Source organism: Podarcis liolepis (genome assembly GCF_965112155.1).
Source record: "Podarcis liolepis genome assembly, chromosome: 9".
NCBI classification, from domain to species: Eukaryota; Metazoa; Chordata; class Lepidosauria; order Squamata; family Lacertidae; genus Podarcis; species Podarcis liolepis.
The window spans coordinates 5,365,784-5,392,596 of record NC_139564.1 but is presented as its reverse complement, the minus strand read 5'-3'; the positions used below and the strand labels follow the sequence as shown (position 1 = coordinate 5,392,596).

The window sequence follows — 26,813 nt, the reverse complement described above, 5'->3', positions numbered from 1 at the left end:
GAAGTGGCTTTCCCAACGGCTTTGCTCACAAGGGTCGTAGGAACGTGCAAGCCCACTCACCACGACAAGGTGATGATCCAGCGACTGAGTAATGCTGGTGGCTGGTGGTCAACAAAAGAGGTCCAAAGACTCTCTCAAGGCAAAGTTTTAAAAATGTACTATAAACACAAACAATTGGGAAACACTTGCCTGCGAGCGCTCCAATTGGAGAACATCCTTTACCAAAGGTGTCCTGGGCTTTGAAGACACTTGAACTCAGGACAAAAGGGAGAAACGTGCTAACAGGAAGGCACGCTTGGCAAATCCACACCGTGATCAACTCCCGCCTGGAAACCAAATTCCCCACTGTGGAAGGACGTGTAGATCCCTGTTTAGGGAAGTTTTGAATGTTTGATGTTTTCTTGTGTTTTTAATATTCTGTTAGGAGCCACCTGGAGTGGCTAGGGAAACCCAGCCAGATGGGCAAGGTATAAATAATAAAATCATTATTATTATACTGAATCAGACCTTTGGTTCATCTAGCTCAGTGTTGTCTGCCCTGATCTCTCTTTCCAATGGGGCATCTCTCAGCCCTATCTGAAGATTCTGTGCATTGGGATGGAATAGTTGGGTCCATTGACCTGATGCTGGAAGCTCTTCCTAAGTTCTTGGCTGTACATTGTGAGTGCCTGGCCTTTCCGAAATGTGCTTCCTACAAGGGCACCCAACCAAGAGCTTGGACTGGCTGCGGATCTCTCACGGGATCCTCTCAGAACCAACCCAGGATCTACTGTGCGTGAAATAGCCCTTATGAAAAGCTTCACCTGGTGAGGGTACACAGATTCAATTTCTTCACTGCTGAGGAAAAAAATGTATTTGTTCCTTTGGGCCTCCTGCAAAGTTTTCTTTTTTTGGCAAGGCTTCAGCTAATCAGACATTGGTTTGTGAGCTGCTGGAAACAATTTGGTTGAGAGCCTTGAGGGCGGCAAAGGTGGTGGCGGTGGGGAGGGAATGGCAGCACGGGTGCTGATGCTGTTTCCACGGCAACCGGCTAAAAAGGATGTCAACATCTCTCTTTAAAGAACCTCCATTCAGAAATTGGGAAGGCGTCCAAATGGCCAAGCCAAGGAGTGTCTACAAGCATGCTTCCTTTTCGGTGAGCTGTCTGGGTGCAATTACTTTAACTCCGACTTGATTGGAAATTAATTATCGCAGGAATCAAGTAACTGGAGTAAATCTCTCCCCCTTTTCGAGAAATGAATTAAATCAAAGCGAGAGGCAGCAGGCTCCAGTCTGGGCTTCATTAAAAATGGACGGCAATATTCTAGGCTGCCAGCGGGCACCGTGCCATCCGCCAGCAGAGCATGAGCTTGTAACTTGCCCAGGAACACATCCCAGTTGCAAGTGCCATCTTCAAAGCCAGCCTGCTGTGCTAGAGAGCTGTCCTGAGTTGGCCGAGGATGACACAGAGACAACAGAGCCTCATGGCACTCTAAAGACTAACAAACCTACCCTGTTTTCCCGAAAATAAGACAGCGTCTTATATTAATTTTTGCTCCCAAAGATGCGCTAGGTCTTATTTTCAGGGGATGTCTTATTTTTCCATGAAGAAGAATACGGTACACATATGCTGGGGAGGCCTTATGTTCAGGGAGGTCTTATTATCAGGGAGATCTTATTTTGGGGGGATGCCTAATATTACAGCGAGAGGCAAAACTGGAAGTAGGTCTTATTTTGGGGGGATGTCTTACTTTCAGGGAAACAGGGTATTACTGGGCAAGGCTTTTCTGAACTCCAGCTCACTTCCTCAGATGCACAAAGGGAGGAGGAGGAGGAGGAGGAGGAGGAGGAGGAAGAGGAAGAGGAAGAGGAAGAGGAAGAAGAAGAAGAAGAAGAAGAAGAAGAAGAAGAAGAAGAAGAGGAAGAAGAGGAGGAAGAAGAGGAAGAAGAGGAAGAAGAAGAGGAGGAAGAAGAGGAAGAAGAGGAAGAAGAAGAAGAAGAAGAAGAAGAAGAAGAAGAAGAAGAAGAAGAAGAAGAAGAAGAAGAATTTATTATTTATACCCCGCCCATCTGGCTGGGTTTGCCCAGCCACTCTGGTGGCTCCCAACAGATTAAAAACAGAATAAAACATCAAACATTAAAAACTTCCCTAAACAGGGCTGCCTTCAAATGTCTTCTAAAAGTCAGATAGTTGTTTATTTCCTTGACATCTGATGGGAGGGTGTTCCGCAGGGTGGGCACCACCACCGAGAAGGCCCTCTGCCTGGTTCCCTGTAACTTCACTTCTCGCAGTGAGGGAATCGTCAGAAGGCCCTCAGAGGAGGACCTCATTGTCCAGGCTGAACGATGGGGGTGGAGACGCTCCTTCAGGTATATAGGGCTAAGGCCGTTTAGGGCTTTAAAGATCATAGAATCATCGAGTTGGAAGCTACAGTAGTGCCCCGCAAGACGAATGCCTCACAAGACGGAAAACTCGCTAGATGAAAGAGTTTTCCGTTTTGGAGGTGCTTCGCTAGACGAATTTCCTATGGGCTTGCTTCGCAAGACGGCAATGTCTTGCAAGTTCCTGCGGGGGTTTTTTTCCTCCCCCCCTTTTTCTAAGCCGCTAAGCCGCTTATCAGCTGATCCGATCAGCAGATAAGCTGCTAAAAGCCGCTAAAAGCCACTAATAGCGCTAATAGCGCTAATCCACTAATCCTTCAATGGGCTTGCTTCGCAAGACGAAAAAACCGCTAGACGAAGAGAATCACAGAACGGATTCTTTTCGACTTGCGAGGCACCACTGTACTTCCAAGGGCCATCTAGTCCAACCCCCCTGGTAACGCAGGAATCTCAACTAAAACATCCACAACAGGTGGCCATCAAAGCTGTGCTTTAAAATCTCCAAGGAAGGAGAGTCCACCACCTTCAGAGGGAGACCGTTCAGCTCTCAAACAGCTCTGCAAAGGCTTGTTTTCTCCTGCTCTGGAGGCAGGACCCAAACCAATGGATTCAAGTTACATGAAGGGAGATTCCGACTTAATATCAGCAATAACTTTCTGTTTGACTGTGGAACAGACTCCCTTGGGAGGTAGAGGGCTGGGCTCTCATTCCTTGGAGATTTTTAAGCAGAGGTTGGGTGGTCATCTGCCAGGGATTCCTCAGCTGTGATTTCTGCATTTACAGAGGGTTGCGTTAGATAAGCCTTGGGGTCCCTCCCAACTCCATGATTCACCCAATCTTTTTGGAAACGTTATCTGTGGGCAGAAAGCAACACTCCCTGACACAGGCAGCTTCTCCCTAAAGAATTTCTGCAGAAAACTGCCCCTAAATTCTCGTGGCAGGCAGTGTTATCTGTCCTCCTGAGCCCAACATGTCCTGAAATCAATTTGGATCTTTCAGGGCTGCTTCTCATTTTTATTCCTGCCTGTGCACAGGATTGGATGTGGGAAGGCCAAAGGAGATCAAAGATACCTCAGAGGCAGGCTAATGAATTGCTTTGTGGCAACGGCCGAGTCTTGCTTTCGGAATCCATTTCCAAGGCTCCAAAACAAAGCAGCCATCTTTGCCCCAGCGCTGAAGACTTGTATGAAACGAAAAGAAGGCGATGTCCAGATAACACGGCTTATTACTTGCCATGGAAACTCGAGAGAGGCTAATTTTGCCTGCCTTCCGAACTGCGAGCAGCTGGGGAATGGGGGTGTCTGAGAGGCGTGAAAAGGAAGAAGTCGCCCATTGTCTGACCTTGCTGCCACTTCGTTAACGGGTTGCATGAAACGTTTCTCTTATTTAATGAGAGGCAGAGCTCGGAGCTGACTCCATGCCAACGAATGCACACAGGTCAGAAGCAACGAGGGATCGCAGGCAGCAGGCAAGGACTGACTTCGCTTGTTCATTAGTTGGTCTCTTGTGTCGCCAGGCAGAAATTTATCACCTGCAAAAACAGGTCCAGACCTTCAAAATTTTCCAGGGACAGTCCCGGATTTACAGAAGCCGTCCCAGTTTCTGATTTGATCCCAGAATGCCACGCTTTTCAATGGACATTCCTATTTTCATCAGAGACGTGTTGAAGGATTTGACCCCCCTACCCGTCTGAAGGCAACTCTGTATAGGGCAGTTTTTGAATGCTTACTATTTTATTATGTTTTTACATACGTTGGAAGCTGCCTGCGGTGGCTGGGGCAACCTAGGTAGATGGGCAGGGTATGAAGAAGAAGAGGAAGAAGAAGAAAATTTATTATTTTTACCCCACCCATCTGGCTGGGTTTCCCCAGCCACTCTGGGCAGCTCCCAAGAGAACATTATTATTATTAATAATAAAGCAATAAAACATAAAACATTAAAAACCACCCTAAACAGGGCTGCCTTCAGATGTCTTCTAAAAGTGGGATAGTTGTTTATTTCATTGACATCTGATGGGAGGGCGTTCCACAGGGCAGGCGCCACTACCGAGAAGGCCCTCTGCCTGGTTCCCTGTAACTTGGCTTCTCGCAGGGAGGGAACTGCCAGAAGGCCCTTGGAGCTGGACCTCAGTGTCCAGGCTGAACGATGGGGGTGGAGACGCTATACTGGGCTGAGGCCATTTAGGGCTTTAAAGCACCAACACTTTGAATTGTGCTAGGAAACATATTGGGAATCAATGCAGATCTCTCAGGACTGGTGTTATATGGTCTCGGCGGCCACTCCCAGTCACCAGTCTAGCTGCCACATTCTGGATTAGTTGCAGTTTCCAAGTCACCTTCAAAGGTAGCCCCACGTAGAGTGCATTGCAGTAGTCCAAGCGGGAGATAAACAGAGCATGCACCACTCTGGCCAGTCTGTGGGCAGGGAGGGTCTCAGCACATGTACCAGATGGAACTGGTAGAGCCCTGGACACAGAATTGACCTGTGCCTCCATGGACAGCTGTGAGTCCAAAATGACCCACAGGATGCACACCTGGTCCTTCAGGGACACTGTTACTACTACTACCAATAATAATGGAACAGGGCATCCCTATTTTCATTGGAGAAATGTTGGAAGGTATGCAAGTCTCTTGGGTGCTCAGGGTCAGTAAGCAAAACTGACCCAGAAGTCTTTTCTGTGGATCAAGAAGCATCACTGGACTTGATCAGACGTTGGTGAGTTACTAGACCCATGGGCTGCCTCAGCCTCCCCTGACCCAACCGGTAGTGGAGCAGCTGTAAGTGATGGCCCAGCTGAAGGCAACGAGGTCATTCCCGCAACTGGAGCCAGGGCAGGCTCAGGCCCCTGATTCGGCCCAGCTGGAGTTTGTTGCCAGGGAACCTGTGCAGACTGGGATCAGGCCCCAGACTTGGTTCCGATGATGCCCGAGGCAAAGGATCCGGTGTGGACTGAGACTCCTCTGGTTCCGAGTCCGAGCCTGAGTCCCAGGCCATCACAGGCTCAAACCCACAACCCTGAGATTAAGACTCGCATGATTTGAAGAGCTCTTCACTTGCCTTCAGTTTCTTTTCTCCCACATCACAGGTCAATTCTGGGAGCAAAAAACAGGCAAATTATTTGGATGGGAATTGCAGAAGTACAAAAGGAAACACGAGTCTGCGATGCTTTTGTTTTGTTTTTTTGCGTAGACTCCAGCTATTTGCTGTATCCTAACAGGGACAGAGTTCTCTGGGTATTATCTATTATGTATCAACAAAGACATTGCTATGAAGTCATCTCCCCTTCATAAAGCCGAGGTTGATTATTAGGAAAGAGCCTGGTCTTAATTAGGCAAGTTTCCTAATGAGAAACTGGGTGAAGTCAACTCCGCTGAGGACTTTCCAGAGCTGGCAAGAGGCCTGCCATGGAAACTGCCTACTCTCATAGGGCGCTTGCTGCTGTAGAGACATGTGAGCCTCAGCAATGAGGAAGAGGTTTGTCTGAGTCATCCTGGCTTTGAGAACAGCCTTGCCACATCCAATCCAAGGCCTGTCTAGTTCGTATGAACATGAGAAGAGCACAGGGCTGCCTTCAGATGTCTTCTAAAAGTCTGGTAGTTGTTTATTTCATTGACATCTGAAGGGAGGGTGTTCCACAGGGTGGATGCCACCACCAAGAAGGCCCTCTGCCTGGTTCCCTGTAGCTTGGCTTCTCGCAGGGAGGGAACCACCAAAAGGCCCTCAGAGCTGGACCTTAGTGTCCGGGCAGAACGATGGAGGTGGAGATGCTCCTTCAGGTACATTGGACCGAGGCCGTTTAGGGCTTTAAAGGTCAGCACCAACATTTTGAATGGTGCTCGGAAACGTACTGGGAGCCAGTGTAGGTCTTTCAAGACCGGTGGTATGTGGTCTTGTTATGTGGTTCAGATATCTTAAGGGCTGACACATGGAAGAGGGAGCAACCTTGTTTTCTCCTGCTTTGCAGGGAAGGACACGAACCAATGTCTTCAAGTTACAAGAAGGCGATTCTGACTAAATACAGTGGTACCTCGGGTTACATACGCTTCAGGTTACAGACTCCGCTAACCCAGAAATAGTGCTTCAGGTTAAGAACAGTTTCAGGTTAATTACAGACCTCCGGAACGAATTAAGTACTTAACCCAAGGTACCACTGTAACAGGAAGAAGTTTCTGACGATACGAGCTGTTCAGCAGTGAAATGGCTCCCATGAAAGGTGTTGAGCTCACCTTCACTGGAGGTTATTAGAATCATAGAATCATAGAGTTGGAAGAGACCACAAGGGCCATCGAGTCCAACCCCCTGCCAAGCAGGAAACACCATCAGAGCACTCCTGACATATGGTTGTCAAGCCTCTGCTTAAAGACCTCCAAAGGAGGAGACTCCACCACACTCCTTGGCAGCAAATTCCACTGTCAAACAGCTCTTACTGTCAGGAAGTTCTTCCTAATGTTTAGGTGGAATCTTCTTCCTTGTAGTTTGGATCCATTGCTCCGTGTCCGCTTCTCTGGAGCAGCAGAAAACAACCTTTCTCCCTCCTCTATGTGACATCCTTTTATATATTTGAACATGGCTATCATATCACCCCTTAACCTCCTCTTCTCCAGGCTAAACATGCCCAGCTCCCTTAGCCGTTCCTCATAAGGCATCGTTTCCAGGCCTTTGACCATTTTGGTTGCCCTCCTCTGGACACGTTCCAGTTTGTCAGTGTCCTTCTTGAACTGTGGTGCCCAGAACTGGACACAGTACTCCAGGTGAGGTCTGACCAGAGCAGAATACAGTGGCACTATTACTTCCCTTGATCTAGATGCTATACTCCTATTGATGCAGCCCAGAATTGCATTGGCTTTTTTAGCTGCCGCGTCACACTGTTGGCTCATGTCAAGTATTAAGCAGAGATCAGATGGCCATCTGTCATGGATGATCTAGCTCAGATTCCTGCTTTGCAGGGGGTTGGACTGGATGTCCTTCGGGGTCCCTTCCAACTCTGCGATTCCATGAAATCTATTTTTTCTTCCTTCTAAGTAGCAGCCTCTGTCAGTGTGCCCTGGGCAGGAGCTGGGATGCCGTCAGTGTCCTCTGGCTGCTTTGCTCATCCCTGATGACAGACTCTTCTCTGCGCACAGCGCAGGTTGGCTGAGGACAGCAAATGGGAAAGGACAGAAACCCTCGCTGGAAGGCAAGAGAGCATGAGGACACGGGGTGAGATTCGGCTCGGCTCGGGGAAAGTAAAGTAAGCTTGGAAGCTGCGCTGTAGCGGCAGCTGAGCCACGCAGGGTGCCATTTGCCCTGAAGGTGGTCCTTGCTTGAACCACGTGGCCTGGGACTGAGTTTGACGTCTCTGTCGCTGACAACTCCATGGTGAGTCAGTCTCCCTGAGGGTGTGTTCATTGGAGCTCCGCTGCAGGGAGGTGTGTGAATGGTGTATGAAATAGGTTAAAAGCAGTAAAAGCTAGTGAGCAGGTAATAATAATAATAATAATAATAATAATAATAATAATAATAATAATTTATTTATACCCCACCCATCTGGCTGGGTTTTACCAGCCACTCTGGGCAGCTCCCAACAGAATATTAAAAACACAATCAAACATTAACGACTTCCCTAAACTGGGCTGCCTTCAGATGTCTTCTAAAAGTCAGATAGTTGTTTATTTCCTTGGCATCTGATGGGAGGGCGTTCCACAGGGCAGGCGCCACTACCGAGAAGGCCCTCTGCCTGGTTCCCTGAAACCTCACTTCTTGCAATGAGGGAACCGCCAGAAGGCCCTTGGCGCTGGACCTCAGTGTCTGGGCTGAACGATGGGGGTGGAGACGCCCTTCAGGTATACAGGACCGAGGCTGTTTAGGGCTTTAAAGGCCAGCACCAACACTTTGAATTGTGCACGGAAACATACTGGGAGCCAATGCAGATCTCTCAGGACCGGTGTTATGTGGTCCTGGCAGCCACTCCCAGTCACCAGTCTAGCTGCTGCATTCTGGATTAATTGCAGTTTCCGGGTCACCTTCAAAGGCACGTAGAAAAACTACCTTAGGTTAAAAGCAGTAAAAGCTAGTGAGCAGGTAAAACTACCTTGTTTTGAGTCAGACCCTTAGTCCATCTAGCCCACAATATGAACTTTGACGTAGGGTGGTTCTCTAGGGTAGAGCTGGGGTGTTGGTGTGCTGTGAGAAATGGGTTAAATTACACCCTCTTGAGGAGCACATCCCCCACATCTGGATGTTCAGAGATAAGATACCAGGTGCATTGGGTTACCATAGCAACACCGGTGACATCAAATATAGGACTTGCTGAGCCTTTCACCCTCCCAAGTTGTTGGCACCCATCTGTCTCGGGAGACAATGGGGGAGTGCGCCCCATTGTGAAGTCAAACTGCTGCCGTGGCTGTAGAGACTGAGCAGGAGAGACATGTTTTGTTGCAGCTGGGGCAGGTGAGTTAGTCCCACCCCACCCCCGTCCAACAATTTGTACTCTCAGGTAAAGGCACAGTCTGAAACATTCTTACTCCAGAGCTTTTTTTTAAAAAAAAATGAGCTAAAGGGAAGCATTTTAAGAATTAAAGGATTGCAGCGTGGAAATTTGTGCGTGTTCTTCTGCAGATCCCATGAACGTCAGCGCACACCGGGCCAAATCCTGGCCAATGTAGATTCATTGGATTCCAATCAAGGTTTGATTTTGTCCACTAGCAACCCCACGGAATAGGGAGAAAAGCTTACACAAGTCTACAGTGCAGAATACAAATACAGAATAAATAATAATAATAATTTATTATTTATACCCCGCCCATCTGGCTGGGGTATAAACAGTAGTCTATTAAACATTAAAAGCTTCCCTAAACAGGGCTGCCTTCAGATGTTTTCTAAAAGTCTGGTAGTTCTTCTCTCACATCTGGTGGGAGAGAGTTCCACAGGACGGGCGCCACCACTGAGCAGGCGCTCTGCCTGGTTCCTTGTAACTTGGCTTCTTGTAGTGAGTGAACCTCCAGAAAGCCCTCGGCGCTGGACCTCAGTGTCCAGGCTGAACGATGGGGATGGAGACGCTCCTTCAGGTATACTGGACCGAATAGCTATAGGATGACTCAAGCTGCAGATTCCCACAGACTGTTGGATAGCTCAGGCAGTAGAGCATGGGACTCTTAATCTCAGTGATGTGAGCTCAAGCCCCACGTTGGGCAAAAGATTCCTGCATTGCGGGGGTTGGACTAGATGACCCTTCCAACTCTACAATTCTCTGAAGCAAGAATGCCCAAAGTCTAGAAGACCCTGCAGAATCCAGATGGATCTATCCATTCACCGGGACTTGAGTTTTCTCTGCGACCAGTAGGTGGCAGATGGGAAGCCGGATGAGTAAAGCAAGGAAGGCAATGGAAGGAAGAAGCAAAAAATTATAGATGTGGATGCCCTGTAGTGGATTGTAGGGCCCGTTTATGTTAATTGGGCAAGCAGCTCCTTTGAGGCTGTCTGGGATCTGTTGCAGAAGATATTTGTGTCCTCCCCATCCCAGTTAGATGGTTTGCACCACCCACTTTACAAATAGTGTAGTTCCATAGCTAAAAGAGGGGACGTGGATGGCGCTGTGGGTTAAACCACAGAGCCTAGGGCTTGCTGATCAGAAGGTCGGCGGTTCAAATCCTTGTGACGGGGTGAGCTCCCGTTGCTCTGTCCCTGCTCCTGCCAACCTAGCAGTTCGAAAGCATGTCATAGTGCAAGTAGATAAATAGGTACCACTCCGGCGGGAAGGTAAACGGCGTTTCCGTGCGCTGCTCTGGTTCGCCAGAAGTGGCTTAGTCATGCTGGCCACATGACCCGGAAGCTGTATGCCGGCTCCCTTGGCCAATAAAGCGAGATGAGCGCCGCAACCCCAGAGTCGTCCTTGACTGGACTGAACGGTCAGGGGTCCCTTTACCTTTACCTATAGCTAACAGAACCTCTATGTTCAGAAGCAGTCTGCTACATCTGAATGTCTTTCTTTCTTATTTATTTATTTATTTATTTATTTATTTATTTATTTATTTGGTTTTTCAAATTAAAATTTTACAGATATATCAAACATAAATCATAAAAACATAAAAACTTCCATCCTCCCCTTTGTGGGTCCAATTATTAATCATTTCCTCCCACATCTTTTATGATGATCCAAATCTTTTACAGTGGTACCTCGGGTTAAGTACTTAATTCGTTCTGGAGGTCTGTTCTTAACCTGAAACTGTTCTTAACCTGAAGCCCCACTTTAGCTAATGGGGCCTCCTGCTGCCACCGCGTGATTTCTGTTCTCATCCTGAAGCAAAGTTCTTAACCTGAAGCACTATTTCTCGGTTAGCGGAGTCTGTAACCTGAAGCATATATAACCTGAAGCATATGTAACCTGAGGTACCACTGTACATCTCCATTGTGTCCAGAATTCACCCTTAAACTACCAGGGATATTCCAATCCAACTGACGAGTTTTACAATGGTCTTTAAGATAAGTTATACATTTCCCCATCCTTTATTAAAATTTTGGTCTTCCTGATTTCTGACTCTTCCAGTCATTTTAGCCATTTCAGCATAGTCCATCCAATTCATCTGCCATTCTTCTCTGGTAGCGACTTTATCTTCTTTCCATTTCTGGGCCAGTAACATCCGTGCAGCCATGGTCACATACATAAAAAGTCTTTTCTGCTCCCTGGGGATTTCAGCACCTAGAATTCCTTTAAAAAAGGCTTCAGGGTTTTTTTTAGCAAAGGTTATTTTAAACATTTTTTCCCACTCATTATATATCATTTCCCAAAATCCTTTTGCTATCTTACAGGTAGCATTCAGAAGGTACTACTTTTGAATATCAATTGCTGCAGACAAACAAGGAGGAAGGGCACTTGTTGTCATAACTATGCTTGTGAGCTTCCAAAAAACTCTAGTTGCACCAGGATTATGGGATAGATCAAGACTTTGGTCGGATCCAGCAAGAGTCTGCTGTTTTGCTAAAATAAAACACAGCTCTTTATCCCTAGGCTGGCTTCATCTTCTTCTTTTTAAAGAAGCTTTTAAACTTTTGTTTAAGAATCAAATAGAAATCAGAAGCTGAACATTCCTCTATTGCATTTTTTTACAAAAGCAAATTATATATGAACCACCCACAGAACTGCAGGTTCTGGGCAGTCAGTATACGACAACCCTGCGAGGTAGCTTAGACTGAGAGGCAGTAATTGGCTCAGCCTCTTTTTTAAAAAAAGCTTTTTTAGAACAATACCTACAATACATTTTACAAAAACAAAACACAACAAAACAAAACAATAACAACAAACCGAAACACCAAAAACCTCACATGTTCTCTTGACTTCCATTCATCCCCTTCATTTTTCATTTCACACTTCTATATTTCTTCTTTCTAAATATTTAAAATTACTGTGTTATTTCTTCCTCTATTGTCTTGCAAGATTCAGTCCAGACCCATCAAAGCATTTAGATTTTTACAGTACTGTTTTATATACTCTCTAAAGCAGGGGTCAGCCAACTTTTTCAGCAGGGGGCCAGTCCACTGTCCCTCAGAACTTGTGGGGGGCCAGACTATATGGGGGGGGGGAATGAACGAATTCCTATGCCCCACGAATAACCCAGAGATGCATTTTAAATAAAAGTACACATTCTACCCATGTAAAAACACCAGGCAGGCCCCACAAATAACCCAGAGATGCGTTTTAAATAAAAGGACACATTCTACTCATGTAAAAACACACTGATTCCTGGACTGTCTGTGGGCCAGATTTAGAAGACGATTGGGCCGGATCCGGCCCCTCGGCCTTAGTTTGCCTACCCACGCTCTAAGGACATTCCATTTTTTATTTAATCTCTGTTTTGAGTCGTTTCTTAATCTTCCCGTCATTTTGGCTAATTCTATATATTCTATCATCTTCACCCGGCTCAGCCTCAACCTCATGACCAATTGGGTATTTGGAACCCGGTCTCCCAGGCTCTCACCCAGCACTCTAACCACTGTGCCGCACTGCCTCTCCTCGACACACCAATCCCCCCCTCCAAATGTTAAAAGTTCAGCTCCTGTTCTGAATCTTGCCGCGTCCGCTGAATGATCACAGGGAGCCGTTGCACCTCTGAATGCCAGCTTCTGATAATATTCGAAAATAATCTCCGATTTCGCCCGCTATCAGGGCCCGTGGAGTGGTCGCTCGGTGGAAAGTCTGTGCTGAGTCCTTCGGGGCTTTGTAATATTTTTAGACCCGTTGGCACCGGGGAGGTGAAGCTCAGGACAGCCGAGGCCCCGGCAGGGAGGGAAGGAAGGAGGCTTGGTACATATAGAGGTTCCCGCAAGGACCTTTCACTACCCTGGCAGAAGCACGGTGCCTGGAGATCGCAACGGCAAGAAGAATCAGACTAGACTGGCATCCAGGGACCAGGCAGATGGTTCCCTGAGACATCCAAGGATGAAACCAGGAGGTAAAAGCGTGCGGCGAAGGGCTTTTGCCCAGAGAGAAGGCAGGCAGAAGCTCTCTGGCTCAGTCTGAGAATGAGAACTCTGAACAGCCACTGCCAGTCAGAGTAGACAATACTGAGATCAGTGGAGGTCTTGGGGCTTTCAGATTCCAGCAGTGATGCCAAAATTTGGCACCTCTCGCCTTCCGGTCTAGGTCATTGCTGCACCTCCCTCTTGGTTCAATGCCCAGTGCGGGCAAACAGGCCGCGCTCCCCTAAATTCCCTAGACGGGTAGTATAAGGCCACTTCCTGTAGGGCTTGAGCTCAGTGATCAGGGCATATGCTTGGCATACGGAAGGTCCCAACTTCAACTCCAGGTAGAGGCGGGAATCGTCCCTTGTGAAACTCTGGAGAGCAGCTGCCAGTCGGTGTGGACAGTATGGAGGCAGGTGGGCCAATGTTCTGACTCTCCAGAATGGCAATTTCCTCTGGTTTGGGGGAGGTAGCTCAGTGGAAGAGGGTCTGCTTTGCACACCGAAGGTCCCAGGTTCAGCCCCAGACATCTCCAGGTAGAACTGACATTTGTCCCCCTGCCTGAAACCCTGGAATGCTGCTGCCAGTCCGTGTGGGCAATGCTGAGCCAGTTAGAACTATTGGTCTGCGTACAGCTGAAAACGCCGGGAGAAACGGAATGGGTGTGAGTGCCTGCGGAATTTTAAGGGAGCGGCTTATATTCGGGTGCGGCTTATATTCAGGCCAATGCGGTACTTAGTAAGAGGTGCCCTCCATGGGGAAGTTTTCACCTTGGTGGGCAAGAGAAGGAGCTATGAGCAGGACCCCAGTTCTGCAAGCTCCACTCTTCCCAGAAGCAGCTTCCTCCCTTGGAATAGGGGGACATTCATACTGGCTTCCCTTGCAGTGCTCTCGCTGTCAGGACTGCCATGAAATCGTGCTCTGAACAGTCAGTAGTGCCATGTGTGGCATCTGAGATCCTTGTAATTCCCTTTGCTGCTCTTTTTTAGTTGCAATTTTTAATGTCTCTCTCTCTCTCTCTCTCTCTCTCTCTCTCTCTCTCTCTCTCTCTGGCTGTTTCTATTTGCTGCTGGCTCTCTTTTAGCACTTTACATTATAATCTGGCTCCAGTCCATCTGGCGAGCAGGCAGGATAGAAATTCTGCGCTAAGATAACTGCTAAGTATTATTCCTTTCTTTATTTCTCGTAACGATATCCTGCCTTTCTCCTGCGAGGGGCATTTGCAGAAACCATAGGCATTTGCTGGCTCCTCCACAGCTGCCCACTCGCTGGCTTTTGCAGACCAGTCTCTAACGAGCCCCCAGAGAAGGAAAGTTTAAACACAGACACGCCCCACACTTCATTCTGATCAGAGGAATCTGCAGAGATTCTGCTATGTTCTTTTTACAGCTTCAAGAGAAAGCTGAAAAGCTCTCTGTAAATAAATGTTGTTGGCATCTGTCTGTCTCGAGAGACAATGGAGCGTGCCTCCGGGGGTGTTTGCAGCACCAAAGTGACTTTCCCGGGGCACAAACCTGGGCAGCGGGTCTGGAGGTCCTGGGCTGCCCAGGTGATAAGACCCCCCCTCTTGACCTTTCTGATGGGGTCCAAAGGAAAGCAGAGCACGATGTTTGGCACCAGCTTGGCTGCAGGAGCTGCTGGGAGGAGACCATCCAACAGCTTTAGGGACTCCACTCCCGATTTGTGTAGGTGTTTTTGTGGGATGTGAAACACAAGAGCAGTCAAGTACAACATCCTTAGAGTGGACATAAAAGGGGATGTCTGGACCAGCCAGTCAGAACTTCCTGTTTCTCCCAGGCTGGAACAGACTTCCTCTGCATGTGACTAGAGGTGGGCGTGACCTCACCTGCCCAGGTAACAAAAGAGCAGGACTGGTCGGTCAGCCATCTCTCTCTCTCTCTGACCACATTTGTCGAAGAAGCAACATCTGCTTAGCCTAAGATGCTTCCAGCCAAGAGAGGACAGAGGAGCTGTCTCCTTATGGGATAGTTTCCACATGTATATTACTTTTGTAACTTAAAGTCTGCCTTCTGGGATCCAGTTGTGAACAGAATGTGTGAGTAAACTCTTTTTATACTTTTATAGAAGACTGTATCGTGTCTATCTTTTTATGAGGGACTAAATGGGGAATTACCAAAAAGGAAAACACATTTTAGAGGCTTTAGCGAGCCTGAGCAAACGCATCCGCTGTGCAAGTTTGAAAAGGGGAATGTTACTCTGCTAAATTGTAGAACTTGTTAACACAAGTTGGAAAGGATATAATCAAACAATATATCCTCTCCTGCATCCCTGAACATTCTCACAGGGAAGACAGGGGGCATTGCAAGCCCTACCGGGAGATGCTGTGAGGGACTGAAACCTTGGACCATGCAAATCAGACGCTATACCCCTAGGGTTTGGTCCGTGATCTGCTTGGAGCAGATTAAGAGGACTGAGGCAATGAGGATGAATCTGTGGCAGCCGATGTGAACAGTCCTTCCCTGAAAGTCGTATAGCCTTTACAGTTTGCATTGTTTTTTTCTGTTGGCTGTAGGAACCAAGTCTTATTCTGGCCTGAAGCCCATTCTGTAAAACTCTTACCTGTGTTTATCACATCACAACTCTAGACAAGATCTGAGGAAGAAAAGTCTCCTGTGAAAAAAGGGAGGGTGAACTAACAGGCCATCTCCACTCCACGCCAGTCTCAGTTGGAAAGGATGAAGAGAGATGGGCACCAAAGACTTCCCCAAAACACAGAGGACATCATGGTGCCCTTTATCAGCCCATCAGCAACACACCGCAATGCCAACTGGGGCTGTCCTGCTATAAACAAATCAAATATCTCAAACTGCAGAGGGAAAATGGCACAGACCAAGGAAGATGCCATCTCATCCACTGCTAGAGAGAATCAAATGACGGACATCTGCAACGGCAACTTTCCCAAGGGAGGAGGAGGACCCTCCAAAGCTCTCTGCAGTTGGTCTTTGGCGACCTCCTGCCAAAAGCTTCCAGGAAGCAATGGAGGGAACAAGCCGCTTCGACACTTTGGCCAGCGGTGCAAAGAAATCCCGCCCACCAGAATTACCCAGCAAGGTTTCCCCAGAAAGGACGTATTTCTGTTCTGGACAAAGAAAGCTGGCAATGGCAGCGAGATGGCCCCATGGAGATCAGGCTCCAAAAAGGCACACCAGGTGCAAGAGATGAGGGACCGATGTGAGGAACAAGAAGCAGAAGACTCAAAGGGAAGATGCTGGTCTCCCCCCACCAGCCCTGAAACAACCCAGAGGAGGAGACGGAGAGATCTATTCCCAGACTCAGAGGTTTTCAGACAGCTGGACGCCCACGTTCTTCGTGTGAGTGAGCAGGTGGGTGGAGAAAAGAACGTCCCAAAGTTCTACCATTTCTCCTTTTTGCTGGAGCTGCAGGTAGTCTTCCATTTGTGTGTCGAGACACCAAAGCCACCCCCTCGTTGAGAAATAGCACAGACAAGGACACAGATATTAGGTTAATGTTATTGGGCAAATTTTGGCCACAACTTTATTGTTTGCAGAATGTGAGCGGTATTGGCTTAGGCATTGAATGGACCCGACCATATTTGACTCCTGCCCGTTGCACAGGGAGTCCGGTAAGGGTAAATCACCGGAAGGGGGAGCCCCGTCGATGCAGACCAACTCGAGCTCCCCCTGGTGTTCCTGTCGGGGTCGTGTCATGGCCCTAGCCCTGCCCTGGGATTCGGACAAGATCCACACACCCAGATTCCTTTAACGGAATACCCTTAAGCTTGGAGGGGCAGGTGATGGCCACACCTACTCTCCTACGTCACAACGTCAAACAATGCCTAACTGCAACCCTAATAAAGTTGTGACGATTGCTACGAGGTAGGCGAAAACCAAATGGCCTTTGCCAATTTGCCAAGTGGAAAAATTCCTACCAGGCCCCTCAACAGCCACCAACCAAGGTCCATAGCAAGGCCAATAACTAACCTGCAAAATAGGGAGGGAGGGCGGGTGATTGAGGAAGCAACCCAAAGAGGAAGCCCTCCAGCTCATGCCTCTGCTTAAATGGCCCCGGCCATGCCCCCCCCCCCCAGGGATTGGCTGGCCGGTCGCTGACATGGCTGGGATCCCCCGGGCAATGGGAGACTAAGTCCCCCACCCCCAGAGGAGAGTGGGTGGCCACGTGGTCCACTGCAACTCCTCCCCCAGAGAAGAGTGGGTGGCCACGTGGTCCACTGCAACTCCTCCCCCAGAGGAGAGTGGGTGGCCACGCGGTCCACTGCAACTCCTCCCCATGGGGAAGTGGAGCGGACTTACACAGTCATTGACTAAAGCTTTTAAGCTCAGATCGAAATCAGCAGGGCTAAGGTTGAAGAGCTCACACCCAGAGGCAGTCTTCCACTGACTCCCAAACGCAAGCTGACAGTGGGGCAGGGAGCTGCCCCCTTCAAGGCCTGCTTGGGGGGCATTTGGCTGGCCATAGTGGGCGAAAGGATGAGAAGCTAGGTGGACCTTTGAGTTGGTCCTGCTACCTGGATGGGTCACAGATGATCAATGTGTGGTCCCTCCAGGCACTGTTGGACTCTGACGTCCATCAGCCCCAGCCAACATGGAAGGTGGATGGGAGGATGATGGGATTTGTAGTCCAGCGACATCTGGAGGGGCCACAGGCTGCCCAGTTCCTTCTCCAGGCGTTCTCTACAAATGCTGAGCAGAATTCCAGCTGGGATGGGACAAAGTAGCCTTCACCAACCTAGCGGCCTCCAGAGATTTTGACTACAACCAGCATGGGCTGGCTGGGGCTGACGGATGTCCTCATCCAAAACACCATGGTTGGCAATGGCTGGGCTAGACAAATGAATGGCTGCTTATCCTATGAAACAGATTGCTGCTGATTGTCCAAATCCCAACCTATCTTCCCTAGCTGAAAACCAACCAGGAATCCTGGTCCGTCCAGACCATCGTTCCACTGATTACCAAAGGAGCCAATAGCCAGCTGGAGAAGGCGCGAGCCATATGGATCTGGCTGTGCCACAATATCGGTAAGTGTGTTTTCATGCAAACCTCCTTTGGGGGTATTTTTAGGGGGGCAGTGACGTATGGGTTTCATAAACCTAACCCACCTTTCTTCCAACACAAGCAAGACAGATGGGGTGCTTCCTATCCTAACAACCTCTTGGTAAAGCGGTGTTTTGATTTTGTTCCGCAACAGAGTACGATGTCAACGGCTTCTTGGGGTTCTCAGAGAAGATCCACACCCCTGAGCAGGTCCTTCACACCGGGAGAGGCGTGTGCTCTGGGTATGCCCATCTATACCGTGACATGTGCAGGTATGTGCTGCCGTGGCTTTTAACATGTCCCATCTCAAGGGCTGTCACATGGAAGAGGGAATGGGCTTCTTTTTTCCTGCTCCGGAGGGTAGGATTTGAACCCAAGGCTTCAAGTTACAAGAAAGGAGATTCTGACTAACCACCAGGAAGAACTGGTGTTCAACAGTGGAACGGACTCCCTCGGGAGGTGGTGGACTCTGTCAGGAGTTCAGCCTACACTCAGGTAGGACTCTGGTAGAGACACAAGTCTGACTGGCATGTTCTCTCCCTCCTGGCCGATCGTTCAGGAGCTTCATAAGCTTTCTTCAGCCTGAACATCACGACCAATGCCATCTGCAAGTAGATAAATAGGTACCACTCCGGCAGAAGGTAAATGGCGTTTCCGTGCGCTGCTCTGGTTCGCCAAAAGCGGCTTAGTCCTGCTGGCCACATGACCCGGAAGCTGTATGCTGGCTCCCTCGGCCAATAAAGCAAGATGAGCGTTTCAACCCCAGAGTCGGCCGCGACTGGACCTAATGGTCCCTTTACCTTTACCTTTACCTTTAAGGTAGTCTCCGTGGGAGCATATTGTATTTAATTATGGGGTATCAGAGTTTTTAGAGGATTAACCAGGCTGGGATAGCAGGCTTGTGAGTTTTTGAATGTCTGATGCAATTTTTTTCAATTTCGTTGTTCTGTATGGGACAATGACAATAAAGATTATCGTATCGTACCCGGAAATACTTCTGGGGATGCTCTGCCACTGAGCCATGCTATGATCTGCACCTGGAGTCCAAGTGCAAGGAGCAACTTGGCGGCACCGTAACTCTTGTATCCAGCTGCCCACCCCCTGTACGTTGAGTTTGCCCAGCCTCCATGCCCTCTTGTGAATCTTTACAGGGAAGCGGGCTTGACCTGCGCCGAAGTTTCGGGATACGGCCGAGGGGCTGGGTACAGCCGAGGCCAGAGCTGCCTGCAGAAGAAGTCCGACCATATGTGGAACGCCGTGCAATTGGGAGCCCAGTGGTTCCTTCTGGACGTCTGCTGGGGGGCAGGGCTCGTGGATGTCGAAAAGAAGCTCTTCATCCCTCGGTGAGATCTCTCGGTGTTTATAAGTTCTAAGCCCTGGTGTGTGGAAGGCAAGAGCAGCCCTGTCTGATCAGACCACTAGCCTGTGGTTCAGAATTTCCTAAAGCAGGCTTCCTCAACCTCGGCCCTCCAGATTTTTTTTTTATTTAAAAAAATCATTTTTATTGATTTTCCAATAAAAAACATCCAATTAAATACCCAGTCAGAATACAGTGGTGCCTCGCAAGATGAAAAGAACCCGTTCCGTGATTCTCTTCGTCTAGCGGTTTTTTCGTCTTGCGAAGCAAGCCCATTGACGGATTAGAGGATTAGCGCTATTAGCGGCTTTTAGCGGCTTATCAGCTTATCGGCTTAGAAAAGGGGGGGGGGAGGAAAAAAACCCCGCAGGAACTCGCAAGACATTTTCGTTTTGCGAAGCAAGCCCATAGGAGATTCGTTTTGCGAAGCACCTCCAAAACGGAAAACTCTTTCGTCTAGCGAGTTTTCCGTCTTGCGAGGCATTCGTCTTGCGGGGCACCACTGAACTTCAATTAAAATAAAAAAGATCAAATTATAGTCCAAATTGTATTTACTAATTTCTCAGAGCTCCCCACGGTCTGGATCTCTGAAGCATATCTCCACATCTTAGTCTTGCTTCTCCAGCCCTCCAGATGTTTTGAGACTACAATTCCCATCATCCCTGGCCACTGGTCCTGCTAGCTAGGGATCATGGGAGTTGTAGGCCAAAAACATCTGGAGGGCCAAGGCTGAGGAAGCCAGTCCTAAAGTAAGAAAACCAAAATGCATGTTCTCCTGGCCTAAGGTTAAAAGCAACTGAGAGGCTGCCTTAAGCTTTGTCTTTGCAGGTTGCTAATATTTTAACACTAGGGTTGCCGTATTCAAAATCCGGACACAAAAGTTGTGGAGCTTTCTCCCCCAAAATCTCAGTAATAATAATAATAAAAAAATTTGAGGTTTTTTTTTTTAGGAAACTCACAAAAACCCCCACTACAGACATACCTCGGAAGTTGAACGGAATCGGTTCCGGAAGTCCGTTCAACTTCCAAAATGTTCAGAAACCAAAGCACAGTTGCAGCCAATCGGAAGCCCCATCAGACATTCGCAAACCGGAACACTCCTGAGTTTCGATTGTTCATGAGCCGAGTTGTTTGGGAGCCAAGGCGTTTGAGATCCAACGTACGACTGTACTTCCGATATGGGCTGCCATACGCCTGGATTTTTCCGGACATTTTAACCGATTTCTGAAAACTCCACCCAGACACTATTTTTGGAGGATGAATCCTGGATATGTCCAGGAAATTCAGACAGCCCTTAAATTATTCCCCTTTTAAGAGCGAAACCAGAGTTTTCAGAGCATGCGATTGGGGAGGGACAAATCTGCAGGGAGCAGCCAATCTGGCCACTAGCCGGCCTCTTATAGTTGCAAATAACTTTGGATCGGATGCTCTGCTTCTTCCCCTTCATTGCTTTAATTAGACACCAGAGCCACCCTTTGATAAAATGATTAATCTCCCGCTCCCCAGCAGGTTTCTTAGGTGGCCTGAGATGTAATTACGCGAGCCTCCTCCACACGTTTCAGACCGAGAGTAAATAATGACTTGCCTCAAAAATTATTAATCGTGTTAAATTATTTTCCGCTAGATGCATTATGCACTTGTCACTTTCCAGCCAATGCAAAATAATAAGAGCCCGTGTGGCATTTGCAACATCTAATCACGTTACGTGGAACAAATTTGCTCTGGGGTGTGAGTGTGTCTGTGTGTGTGAGCATGCATGGGGAAGAGAGATTGATTTGTTGTTTTGAATGTGCAAGGGGAGAGAAGCAAGGCTTTGAAACAGGAAGAGTTAAAATGCGACTCTGGAGATACTTTCCGGGGACCCACATTTTCATGTTTACTCTCAAGCTGAGCCCACACTTCCCTTTAAACATGCATTTCCTCAATATTTTACATTAGGAGATGGCTGCCTCAAGAGGTCTGGAGGGCGGCAACATGAGAACAGGGCCTTCTCTGCAGTGGCTCCCTGTCTGTGGAATGCTCTCCCCAAGGAAGTTCATTACACACCTTTAGGCGCCAGGCAAAAACAGTCCTTTTTAACCAGGCCTTTGGTTGACCTGATTGACATCCTATGCCCTTTTAAAATGTGGCTCTTTTGAGTGTGTGTGTGTGTGAGTTATTTGGGTTGTTGTTTTTATTTTGATTTTATATATTGTGATCTTTTCTGTGAATCGCCTTGAGGCCTCCAGGTATAGGGCGCTATATAAATTCAATAGATATAAATAAATAAATAAATAGTAGCATGCTGACTGAGCATCATGTACCGCAAAGGATCTTGGGACTTCTTCTAGGCTGCACACCTTGTTCATACAGAGCTGTTGGGGAGACGAGTTGTTGTGCTTGTGTCCCGTTTGTGGAATTTCCTTTGGGGCATCTAGTCAGTCACTACGAGAACAGGGATGCTGGACTAAATGGGTTCTTGGCCGGACCCAGCAGGGTACTGTTGTAAACAAAATCTGCCCTTCTTCCCTTATGGGGTACCCAAGAGCCAGTATAGAGTCCTTAAGTGGGTTCCCTATCGGTAGGAGAAAATAACAGAGGCCAACCAGAGAATATTGAGAAGCAAAGCAGCTCGTAAGCCTGATCTTTATTGAACTGTTGCAACAGGGTGCTCCCCTCACACGCAGGAAAGGAGGAGGACCCCAAACAAAGGTGTGCCCGCCCTTATATTTACATTTTAAATTCCCAGCCCTGGAGCTCAAGACCACCCCTCCATACATCATACCTACATCACAGAAAAGGCGATCTACAACAGAAATTTGAACGTTGTTGTTTTTCCTGTCGGCCAGGTTATCTGATAATGCCTTATCTGATTGCCTTTCCTGGTAGTCTGGCCATTCCTTTGAGATGGTGATTACCCAATTCCTGAGACAATGGGAAGGTTCCTTCACCCCCTCCCTCCTTGCAAACATTTGGTCAGTTTGGGAATTAAAAATGGTTTCAGGATGGTCTTCCTGTGCTGCTCCAGACATGTGGTCCACATATCTATGTATGTGCTTGGTTGGTACATTTATGAACATTTATTATATATGTAAGACCTTAATTTTTTTATTACAGTACTCTTTACCCAATCAGTCCACCCACTTCTCATCTTTTAACAACAGACAAGCCATTAGCCTCCTGCCCCCTTCCTTGTTTGCCATTCTGGAATGTGGTTTGATTCATAAGATGTCTAAGGTGCCCCCCCTTTCCCCTACTCCCCCAGGCACGAGGATTTTTTCTTCCTAACCGACCCTGAAGATTTCGTCGAAAGCCACTGGCCCGATGAGCCCAAATGGCAGCTCACTCAGCCTCCCGTCCCACTGCAGGTTTTCGAAGGGAGAGTTTTCAAGACGCCAGAGTTTTTCAAACTTCAGCTTGCCCTCCTCTCTCCAGACACCTCCAGGCTTAAAACAGGTATGTTCACAGCAGGATGCTTTGGCACACTCAGAAATCTAATCCCGCTGAAAGGAAGTGGCATGGCGTCAGTGGCGTAGCGTGGGTTTCCAGTGCCCGGGGCCGTGCAGGTTGGATGGGAGGGAAAGAGAAGGAGTAAGCATGTGCATCCAATTGCCTAACGGCGTCTGTGTCACCCAGGGGATCACAGCCGCATAAATTAAGAAAAGAAGAGTCATTCCGTTGCTGGAGAGGTCACTTCCTGGTTCACATGGAGAAGCTGTTTTCAATGGAGCCCAGGGACAGAAATACAGAACTATATTGAGGCAGCAACAGATGTTGAAATTTTGAGCCCCTAACGAAAGCTCGCTAAAATTTCAGGCAACCTTCCTCAAGTTGATGCACTCCAGATGTTTTGGACTATGACTCCCATCACCTGAGCCAGGCCAAAACATCTGGAGGGCAGCAGGTTGGGGGGTGCTGCTTTGGGGGTGTTTAGGGCAAATACATACCCAAGGGAAGAGTTAGGCAATTGTGGGACTGCAGTCAAACCCCCCCCCCAAGGTTAACTGCTCTAGTGTGGTGCTCTGCAGTTAAAAACAGGCAAGAACAATCCCTCTCCCCCTTCCTTTTCACAGACCAAGGAGAAGCAACCATTTCGTTAGCAAGTGCCCGTTCAACAGAGTTCACTTACCAGCTATTGAAGCTTTGCCAGGACGACGACAGCAAAGAGGATATGGGCAAGACTCACGGGATGTTAACCATGTCTGACAAAAAGATGGTCCTCAAAGTCTTCCCCCCAACAGAGGGGCTCTTCGAACTGCAAATCTTTGCCCGCCCTTCCGATTCCCCGGAGCCGTGCACTTGGGTGTGTTCCCACCAGATCGAGTGCCTGGAGCCCCACTGGCAAGAGGGGCTGCCGGATAATCCTTTCGCTTTCTGGGGGCTCCACCCCAAAGCAAGAGAGTTTGGGATTGAAGAGTGCAACTGGGAAGAAGACCTGATCGTTGCCACCACGGGGGCCCTGAAGCTGGCTTTGCAGACCCAGAGGCCTCTCTTGGCCACCTACGAGTTGGTTCATCCAGAGATGGACACCTCTCTGAGCAGGAAGTCTTTGGCGTCCCAAGTGGAAGAGCAGAAACTCAGCTGTCACATCCTCTGTCCTTTCGTGGGCCACTACAGGCTCTCGGTGTTTGTCAAGGAGCTCGACGAAGACAGGTTCAAGAATGCCGCAAACTTCCTCATACGCTGCTCCAGCCCCGTCAACCACAACGAGCTCTTCCCGTTGGGTCTCAGCGCACATTGCGGAGCTGGGATCAGCTCCCAGTGGAGAGGTCTCTCGAAGCCCAGCCACACTGCCCCCATCATCAATACCAAAAAGGGACGGTGCACTGTCACTTTTCGTACCCAGCCAGGCTTTGAAGTCACCGCCACTTTGGGCAAGGACAAAATCACCAGCAAAACGTACCCGATGGAACGGTTCGTCTTGGTTACCCACCTGGAGAACAAGGTGAGCGTCTCCGTCTTGCTCCCTGAATCGGGAGTCTACAGGCTCAGCTTGTACGGGAGGGACGCTGAAAACAAAGAATTTGTCCACGTATGTGATTACATCATCCGCTGCTTCACCAACCCCCAGTGGCTCCCCTTTCCCCGGGTCTACAGCTTGTGGAGGAAGGGGTGTGTCCTCCTAGAACCCAGGTCAGGAGTCCTGCAAGAGAAAAGCTGGGTGAGGTTTCGGATCAAGATGCCCGAGGCCTGCAGCGCTCACGTTGTCGGTCCTTCACGATGGGAGCTGCGGCTGGGCCAGAACAAAGTGTGGGAGGGAGAGGTCTACACTGGCCTCGCTGCGACGATGCTGAAGGTGGCCGTCAAATTCTCCCGGGACTCCCCAAGCATGGACGTCATCCTCTCGTTTGACGTCGAAGGCTGTTCATCAACTCTAAGTGACGCTTTGGGGTAAAATGGTCCAGGGGTCTTTGGACTCTCAGGAAACTTAACTCTCTGCCCCACCCCAAGTCTCCAGCTGGATTGGATGGAAGTCCTGGGCCAGATTCCAGCCAAGCCATGTGCACAAGGGCCACAAGGTGATCAAGGGTCTGGAAGACAAGCCTTATGAGGAACGGTTGAAGGAGTTGGAATGTTTAGCCTGGAAAAGAGGAGACTGGGAGAAGATATGAGAGCCATCTTCTAATATCTCATGGATGAAATCGATTGTCTTTCCTTGGTAATGGACAGGATGAGAGCCCACAAACTGAAACTCAATCCAGATAAGACTAACGCTCTGTTCGTGTGTGGTTCCCTAGAGGTCACCTGCTATTGATGGGGTTACGCTTCCTTTGAAGGAGCAGGTTCATAGCTTGGGGGTAGTCCAGGATCCTGTGCTGTTGCCTGAGGCTCAGGTGGCCTCAGTGGCCCAGAGTGCCTTCCATCAGCTTCGGCTGGTGGCCCAGCTACTCCCCTATCTGGACAGGGATAGCCTACTGTTGTCTATGCCAGTGTTTCCCAACCGGTGTTCCGCGGCACACTAGTGTGCCGTGAGACACCGGCTGGTGTGCCGTGGGAGGAAGGCGGGCGAGTCGGGCGGTGAGAGGCGGCGGCGGCGGCGAGGATCCGCGTCGAGCCGGGGGCGGCTCCGCGGTGGTGGTGCCGAGCGGCGGGGCAGCGCGCGCAAAAGGGAGGAGCGCGAGACAGCGGAGGAGGAGGAGGAGGCCGGCATGTCCGGGCAGCAGCAGCAACAACAGCAGCAGCAACTCCCGCCGCCGCCCCCTCCTCCGCCCGCTATCGCCGCCGCCGCCTCAGCTGCCCTCGCTCTGCTGCCTCCTCCCACCCCGGCAAGGGGGAGGGAAAAAACTTTCGCTTTTGTGCGTCCCTCCCGGCGTGACGCTGTGCGCTGACGTCACGGGGCGGGGCTTTAATGGTGGTGTGCCGCGAGATTTTTTTCCGGCTAACAGGTGTGCCGTTGCCCAAAAACGTTTGGGAAACACTGGTCTATGCTCCAGTAACCTCAAGATTACTGCAATGCGTTATACATAGAGCTGCCTCTGAAGACGGTTCAGAAACTTCAGCTAGTGCAGAATTCAGCAGCCAGGTTGCTCACCGGAGTAAGACTGCTTGAGCATATTACACCGATCCTGGTCCAACTGCACTGGCTGCCAGTTAGTTTCTGGGCCCAATTAAAAGTGCTGGTTTTGACCTATAGAGCCTTAAACAGCTCAGGACCGCAATACCTCAAGGACCGCCCCTTTCCATATGAACCTACCCAGATCCTGAGATTATCCTCTGAGGCCCTCCTTCGTGTGCCTCCTCCTCAAGAGGTCAGGAGGGTGGCAAGACGAGAACAGGGCCTTCTCTGCAGTGGCTCCCTGTCTGTGGAATGCTCTCCCCATGGAAGTTTGCCTGATGCCTTCATTATACACCTTTAGGCAGCAGGCAAAAACGTTCCTTTGTAACCAGGCCTTTGGTTGATCTGTTTGGCATCCTATACCCTTTTAAAATCTGGCTCTTGGGGGGGGGGGAGTGGTGTTATTGGGTTGATCTTTTTATTTATATATGTTGTGATCTTTTCTGTGAACTGCCCTGAGACCTCCCTCCATATATAGGGCAGTATATAAACTCAATTAATAATGATGATGATAATGTAGAATTAGCAAATTTAATTAAGAGAATAAGAGATCAGGAAGATTGAGTATTTAAGGAAGAGTGGAAAATGTTTGCAGAATATCAGAAGAACTATGTTAATCAGGTTAAAACGTTAGCAGGGTTAGTGTAAATTCAGCAGTGTAAATAAAGTATTAAAGATATAGGGGGAAGGGAGAAATATGAATATATGGGGAAATTAGAATATGCAGCCTTAACGGATAAATAAATAGAACCACGGAAGGGAGCGAAGCAAAGAAGTCAGTGATTGAATGTATGGTTATAATCAATGAAATGTGAAACATTATAATGAAAAATGATAAATAAAATTATAAATTTGATACACACACACAAACAACCCGGGAAAAGTGTTAGGTTTATGAGTGCAGCAGTTCATCCCCGGTAGGTATTCTCCTATGGACCAGTCCCCACCTCCCCACAGCCATCTAAGGAACAAAATCAACCCATATATGGGGCTTTAAATTCTCCCCATCAAATAGTTTTTAGTACACCTTTTCAAGAAGGGTAAGCCCTTATTTGCCAAGCCCTCAAACTTATTCCTCCCCATCCTCTCA

The 26,813-nt window shown here is 48.7% G+C and overlaps 1 protein-coding gene across 1 annotated transcript; it reads left to right on the top strand.

The window, feature by feature from the left end:
* The first annotated feature begins 8,639 nt into the window (after window positions 1–8,639).
* On the top strand, window positions 8,640–26,593 carry LOC310685777 (kyphoscoliosis peptidase-like). Its single transcript, XM_083458692.1, has 8 exons — window positions 8,640–8,836; window positions 12,503–16,142; window positions 17,698–17,815; window positions 17,986–18,103; window positions 18,983–19,174; window positions 22,433–22,623; window positions 23,241–25,099; window positions 25,602–26,593. The coding sequence occupies exons 2-7, from the start codon at window positions 15,495–15,497 to the stop codon at window positions 24,560–24,562; spliced, it is 2,589 nt and encodes an 862-aa protein (XP_083314818.1). The 5' UTR covers window positions 8,640–8,836; window positions 12,503–15,494; the 3' UTR covers window positions 24,563–25,099; window positions 25,602–26,593.
* Window positions 26,594–26,813: the final 220 nt, after the last annotated feature.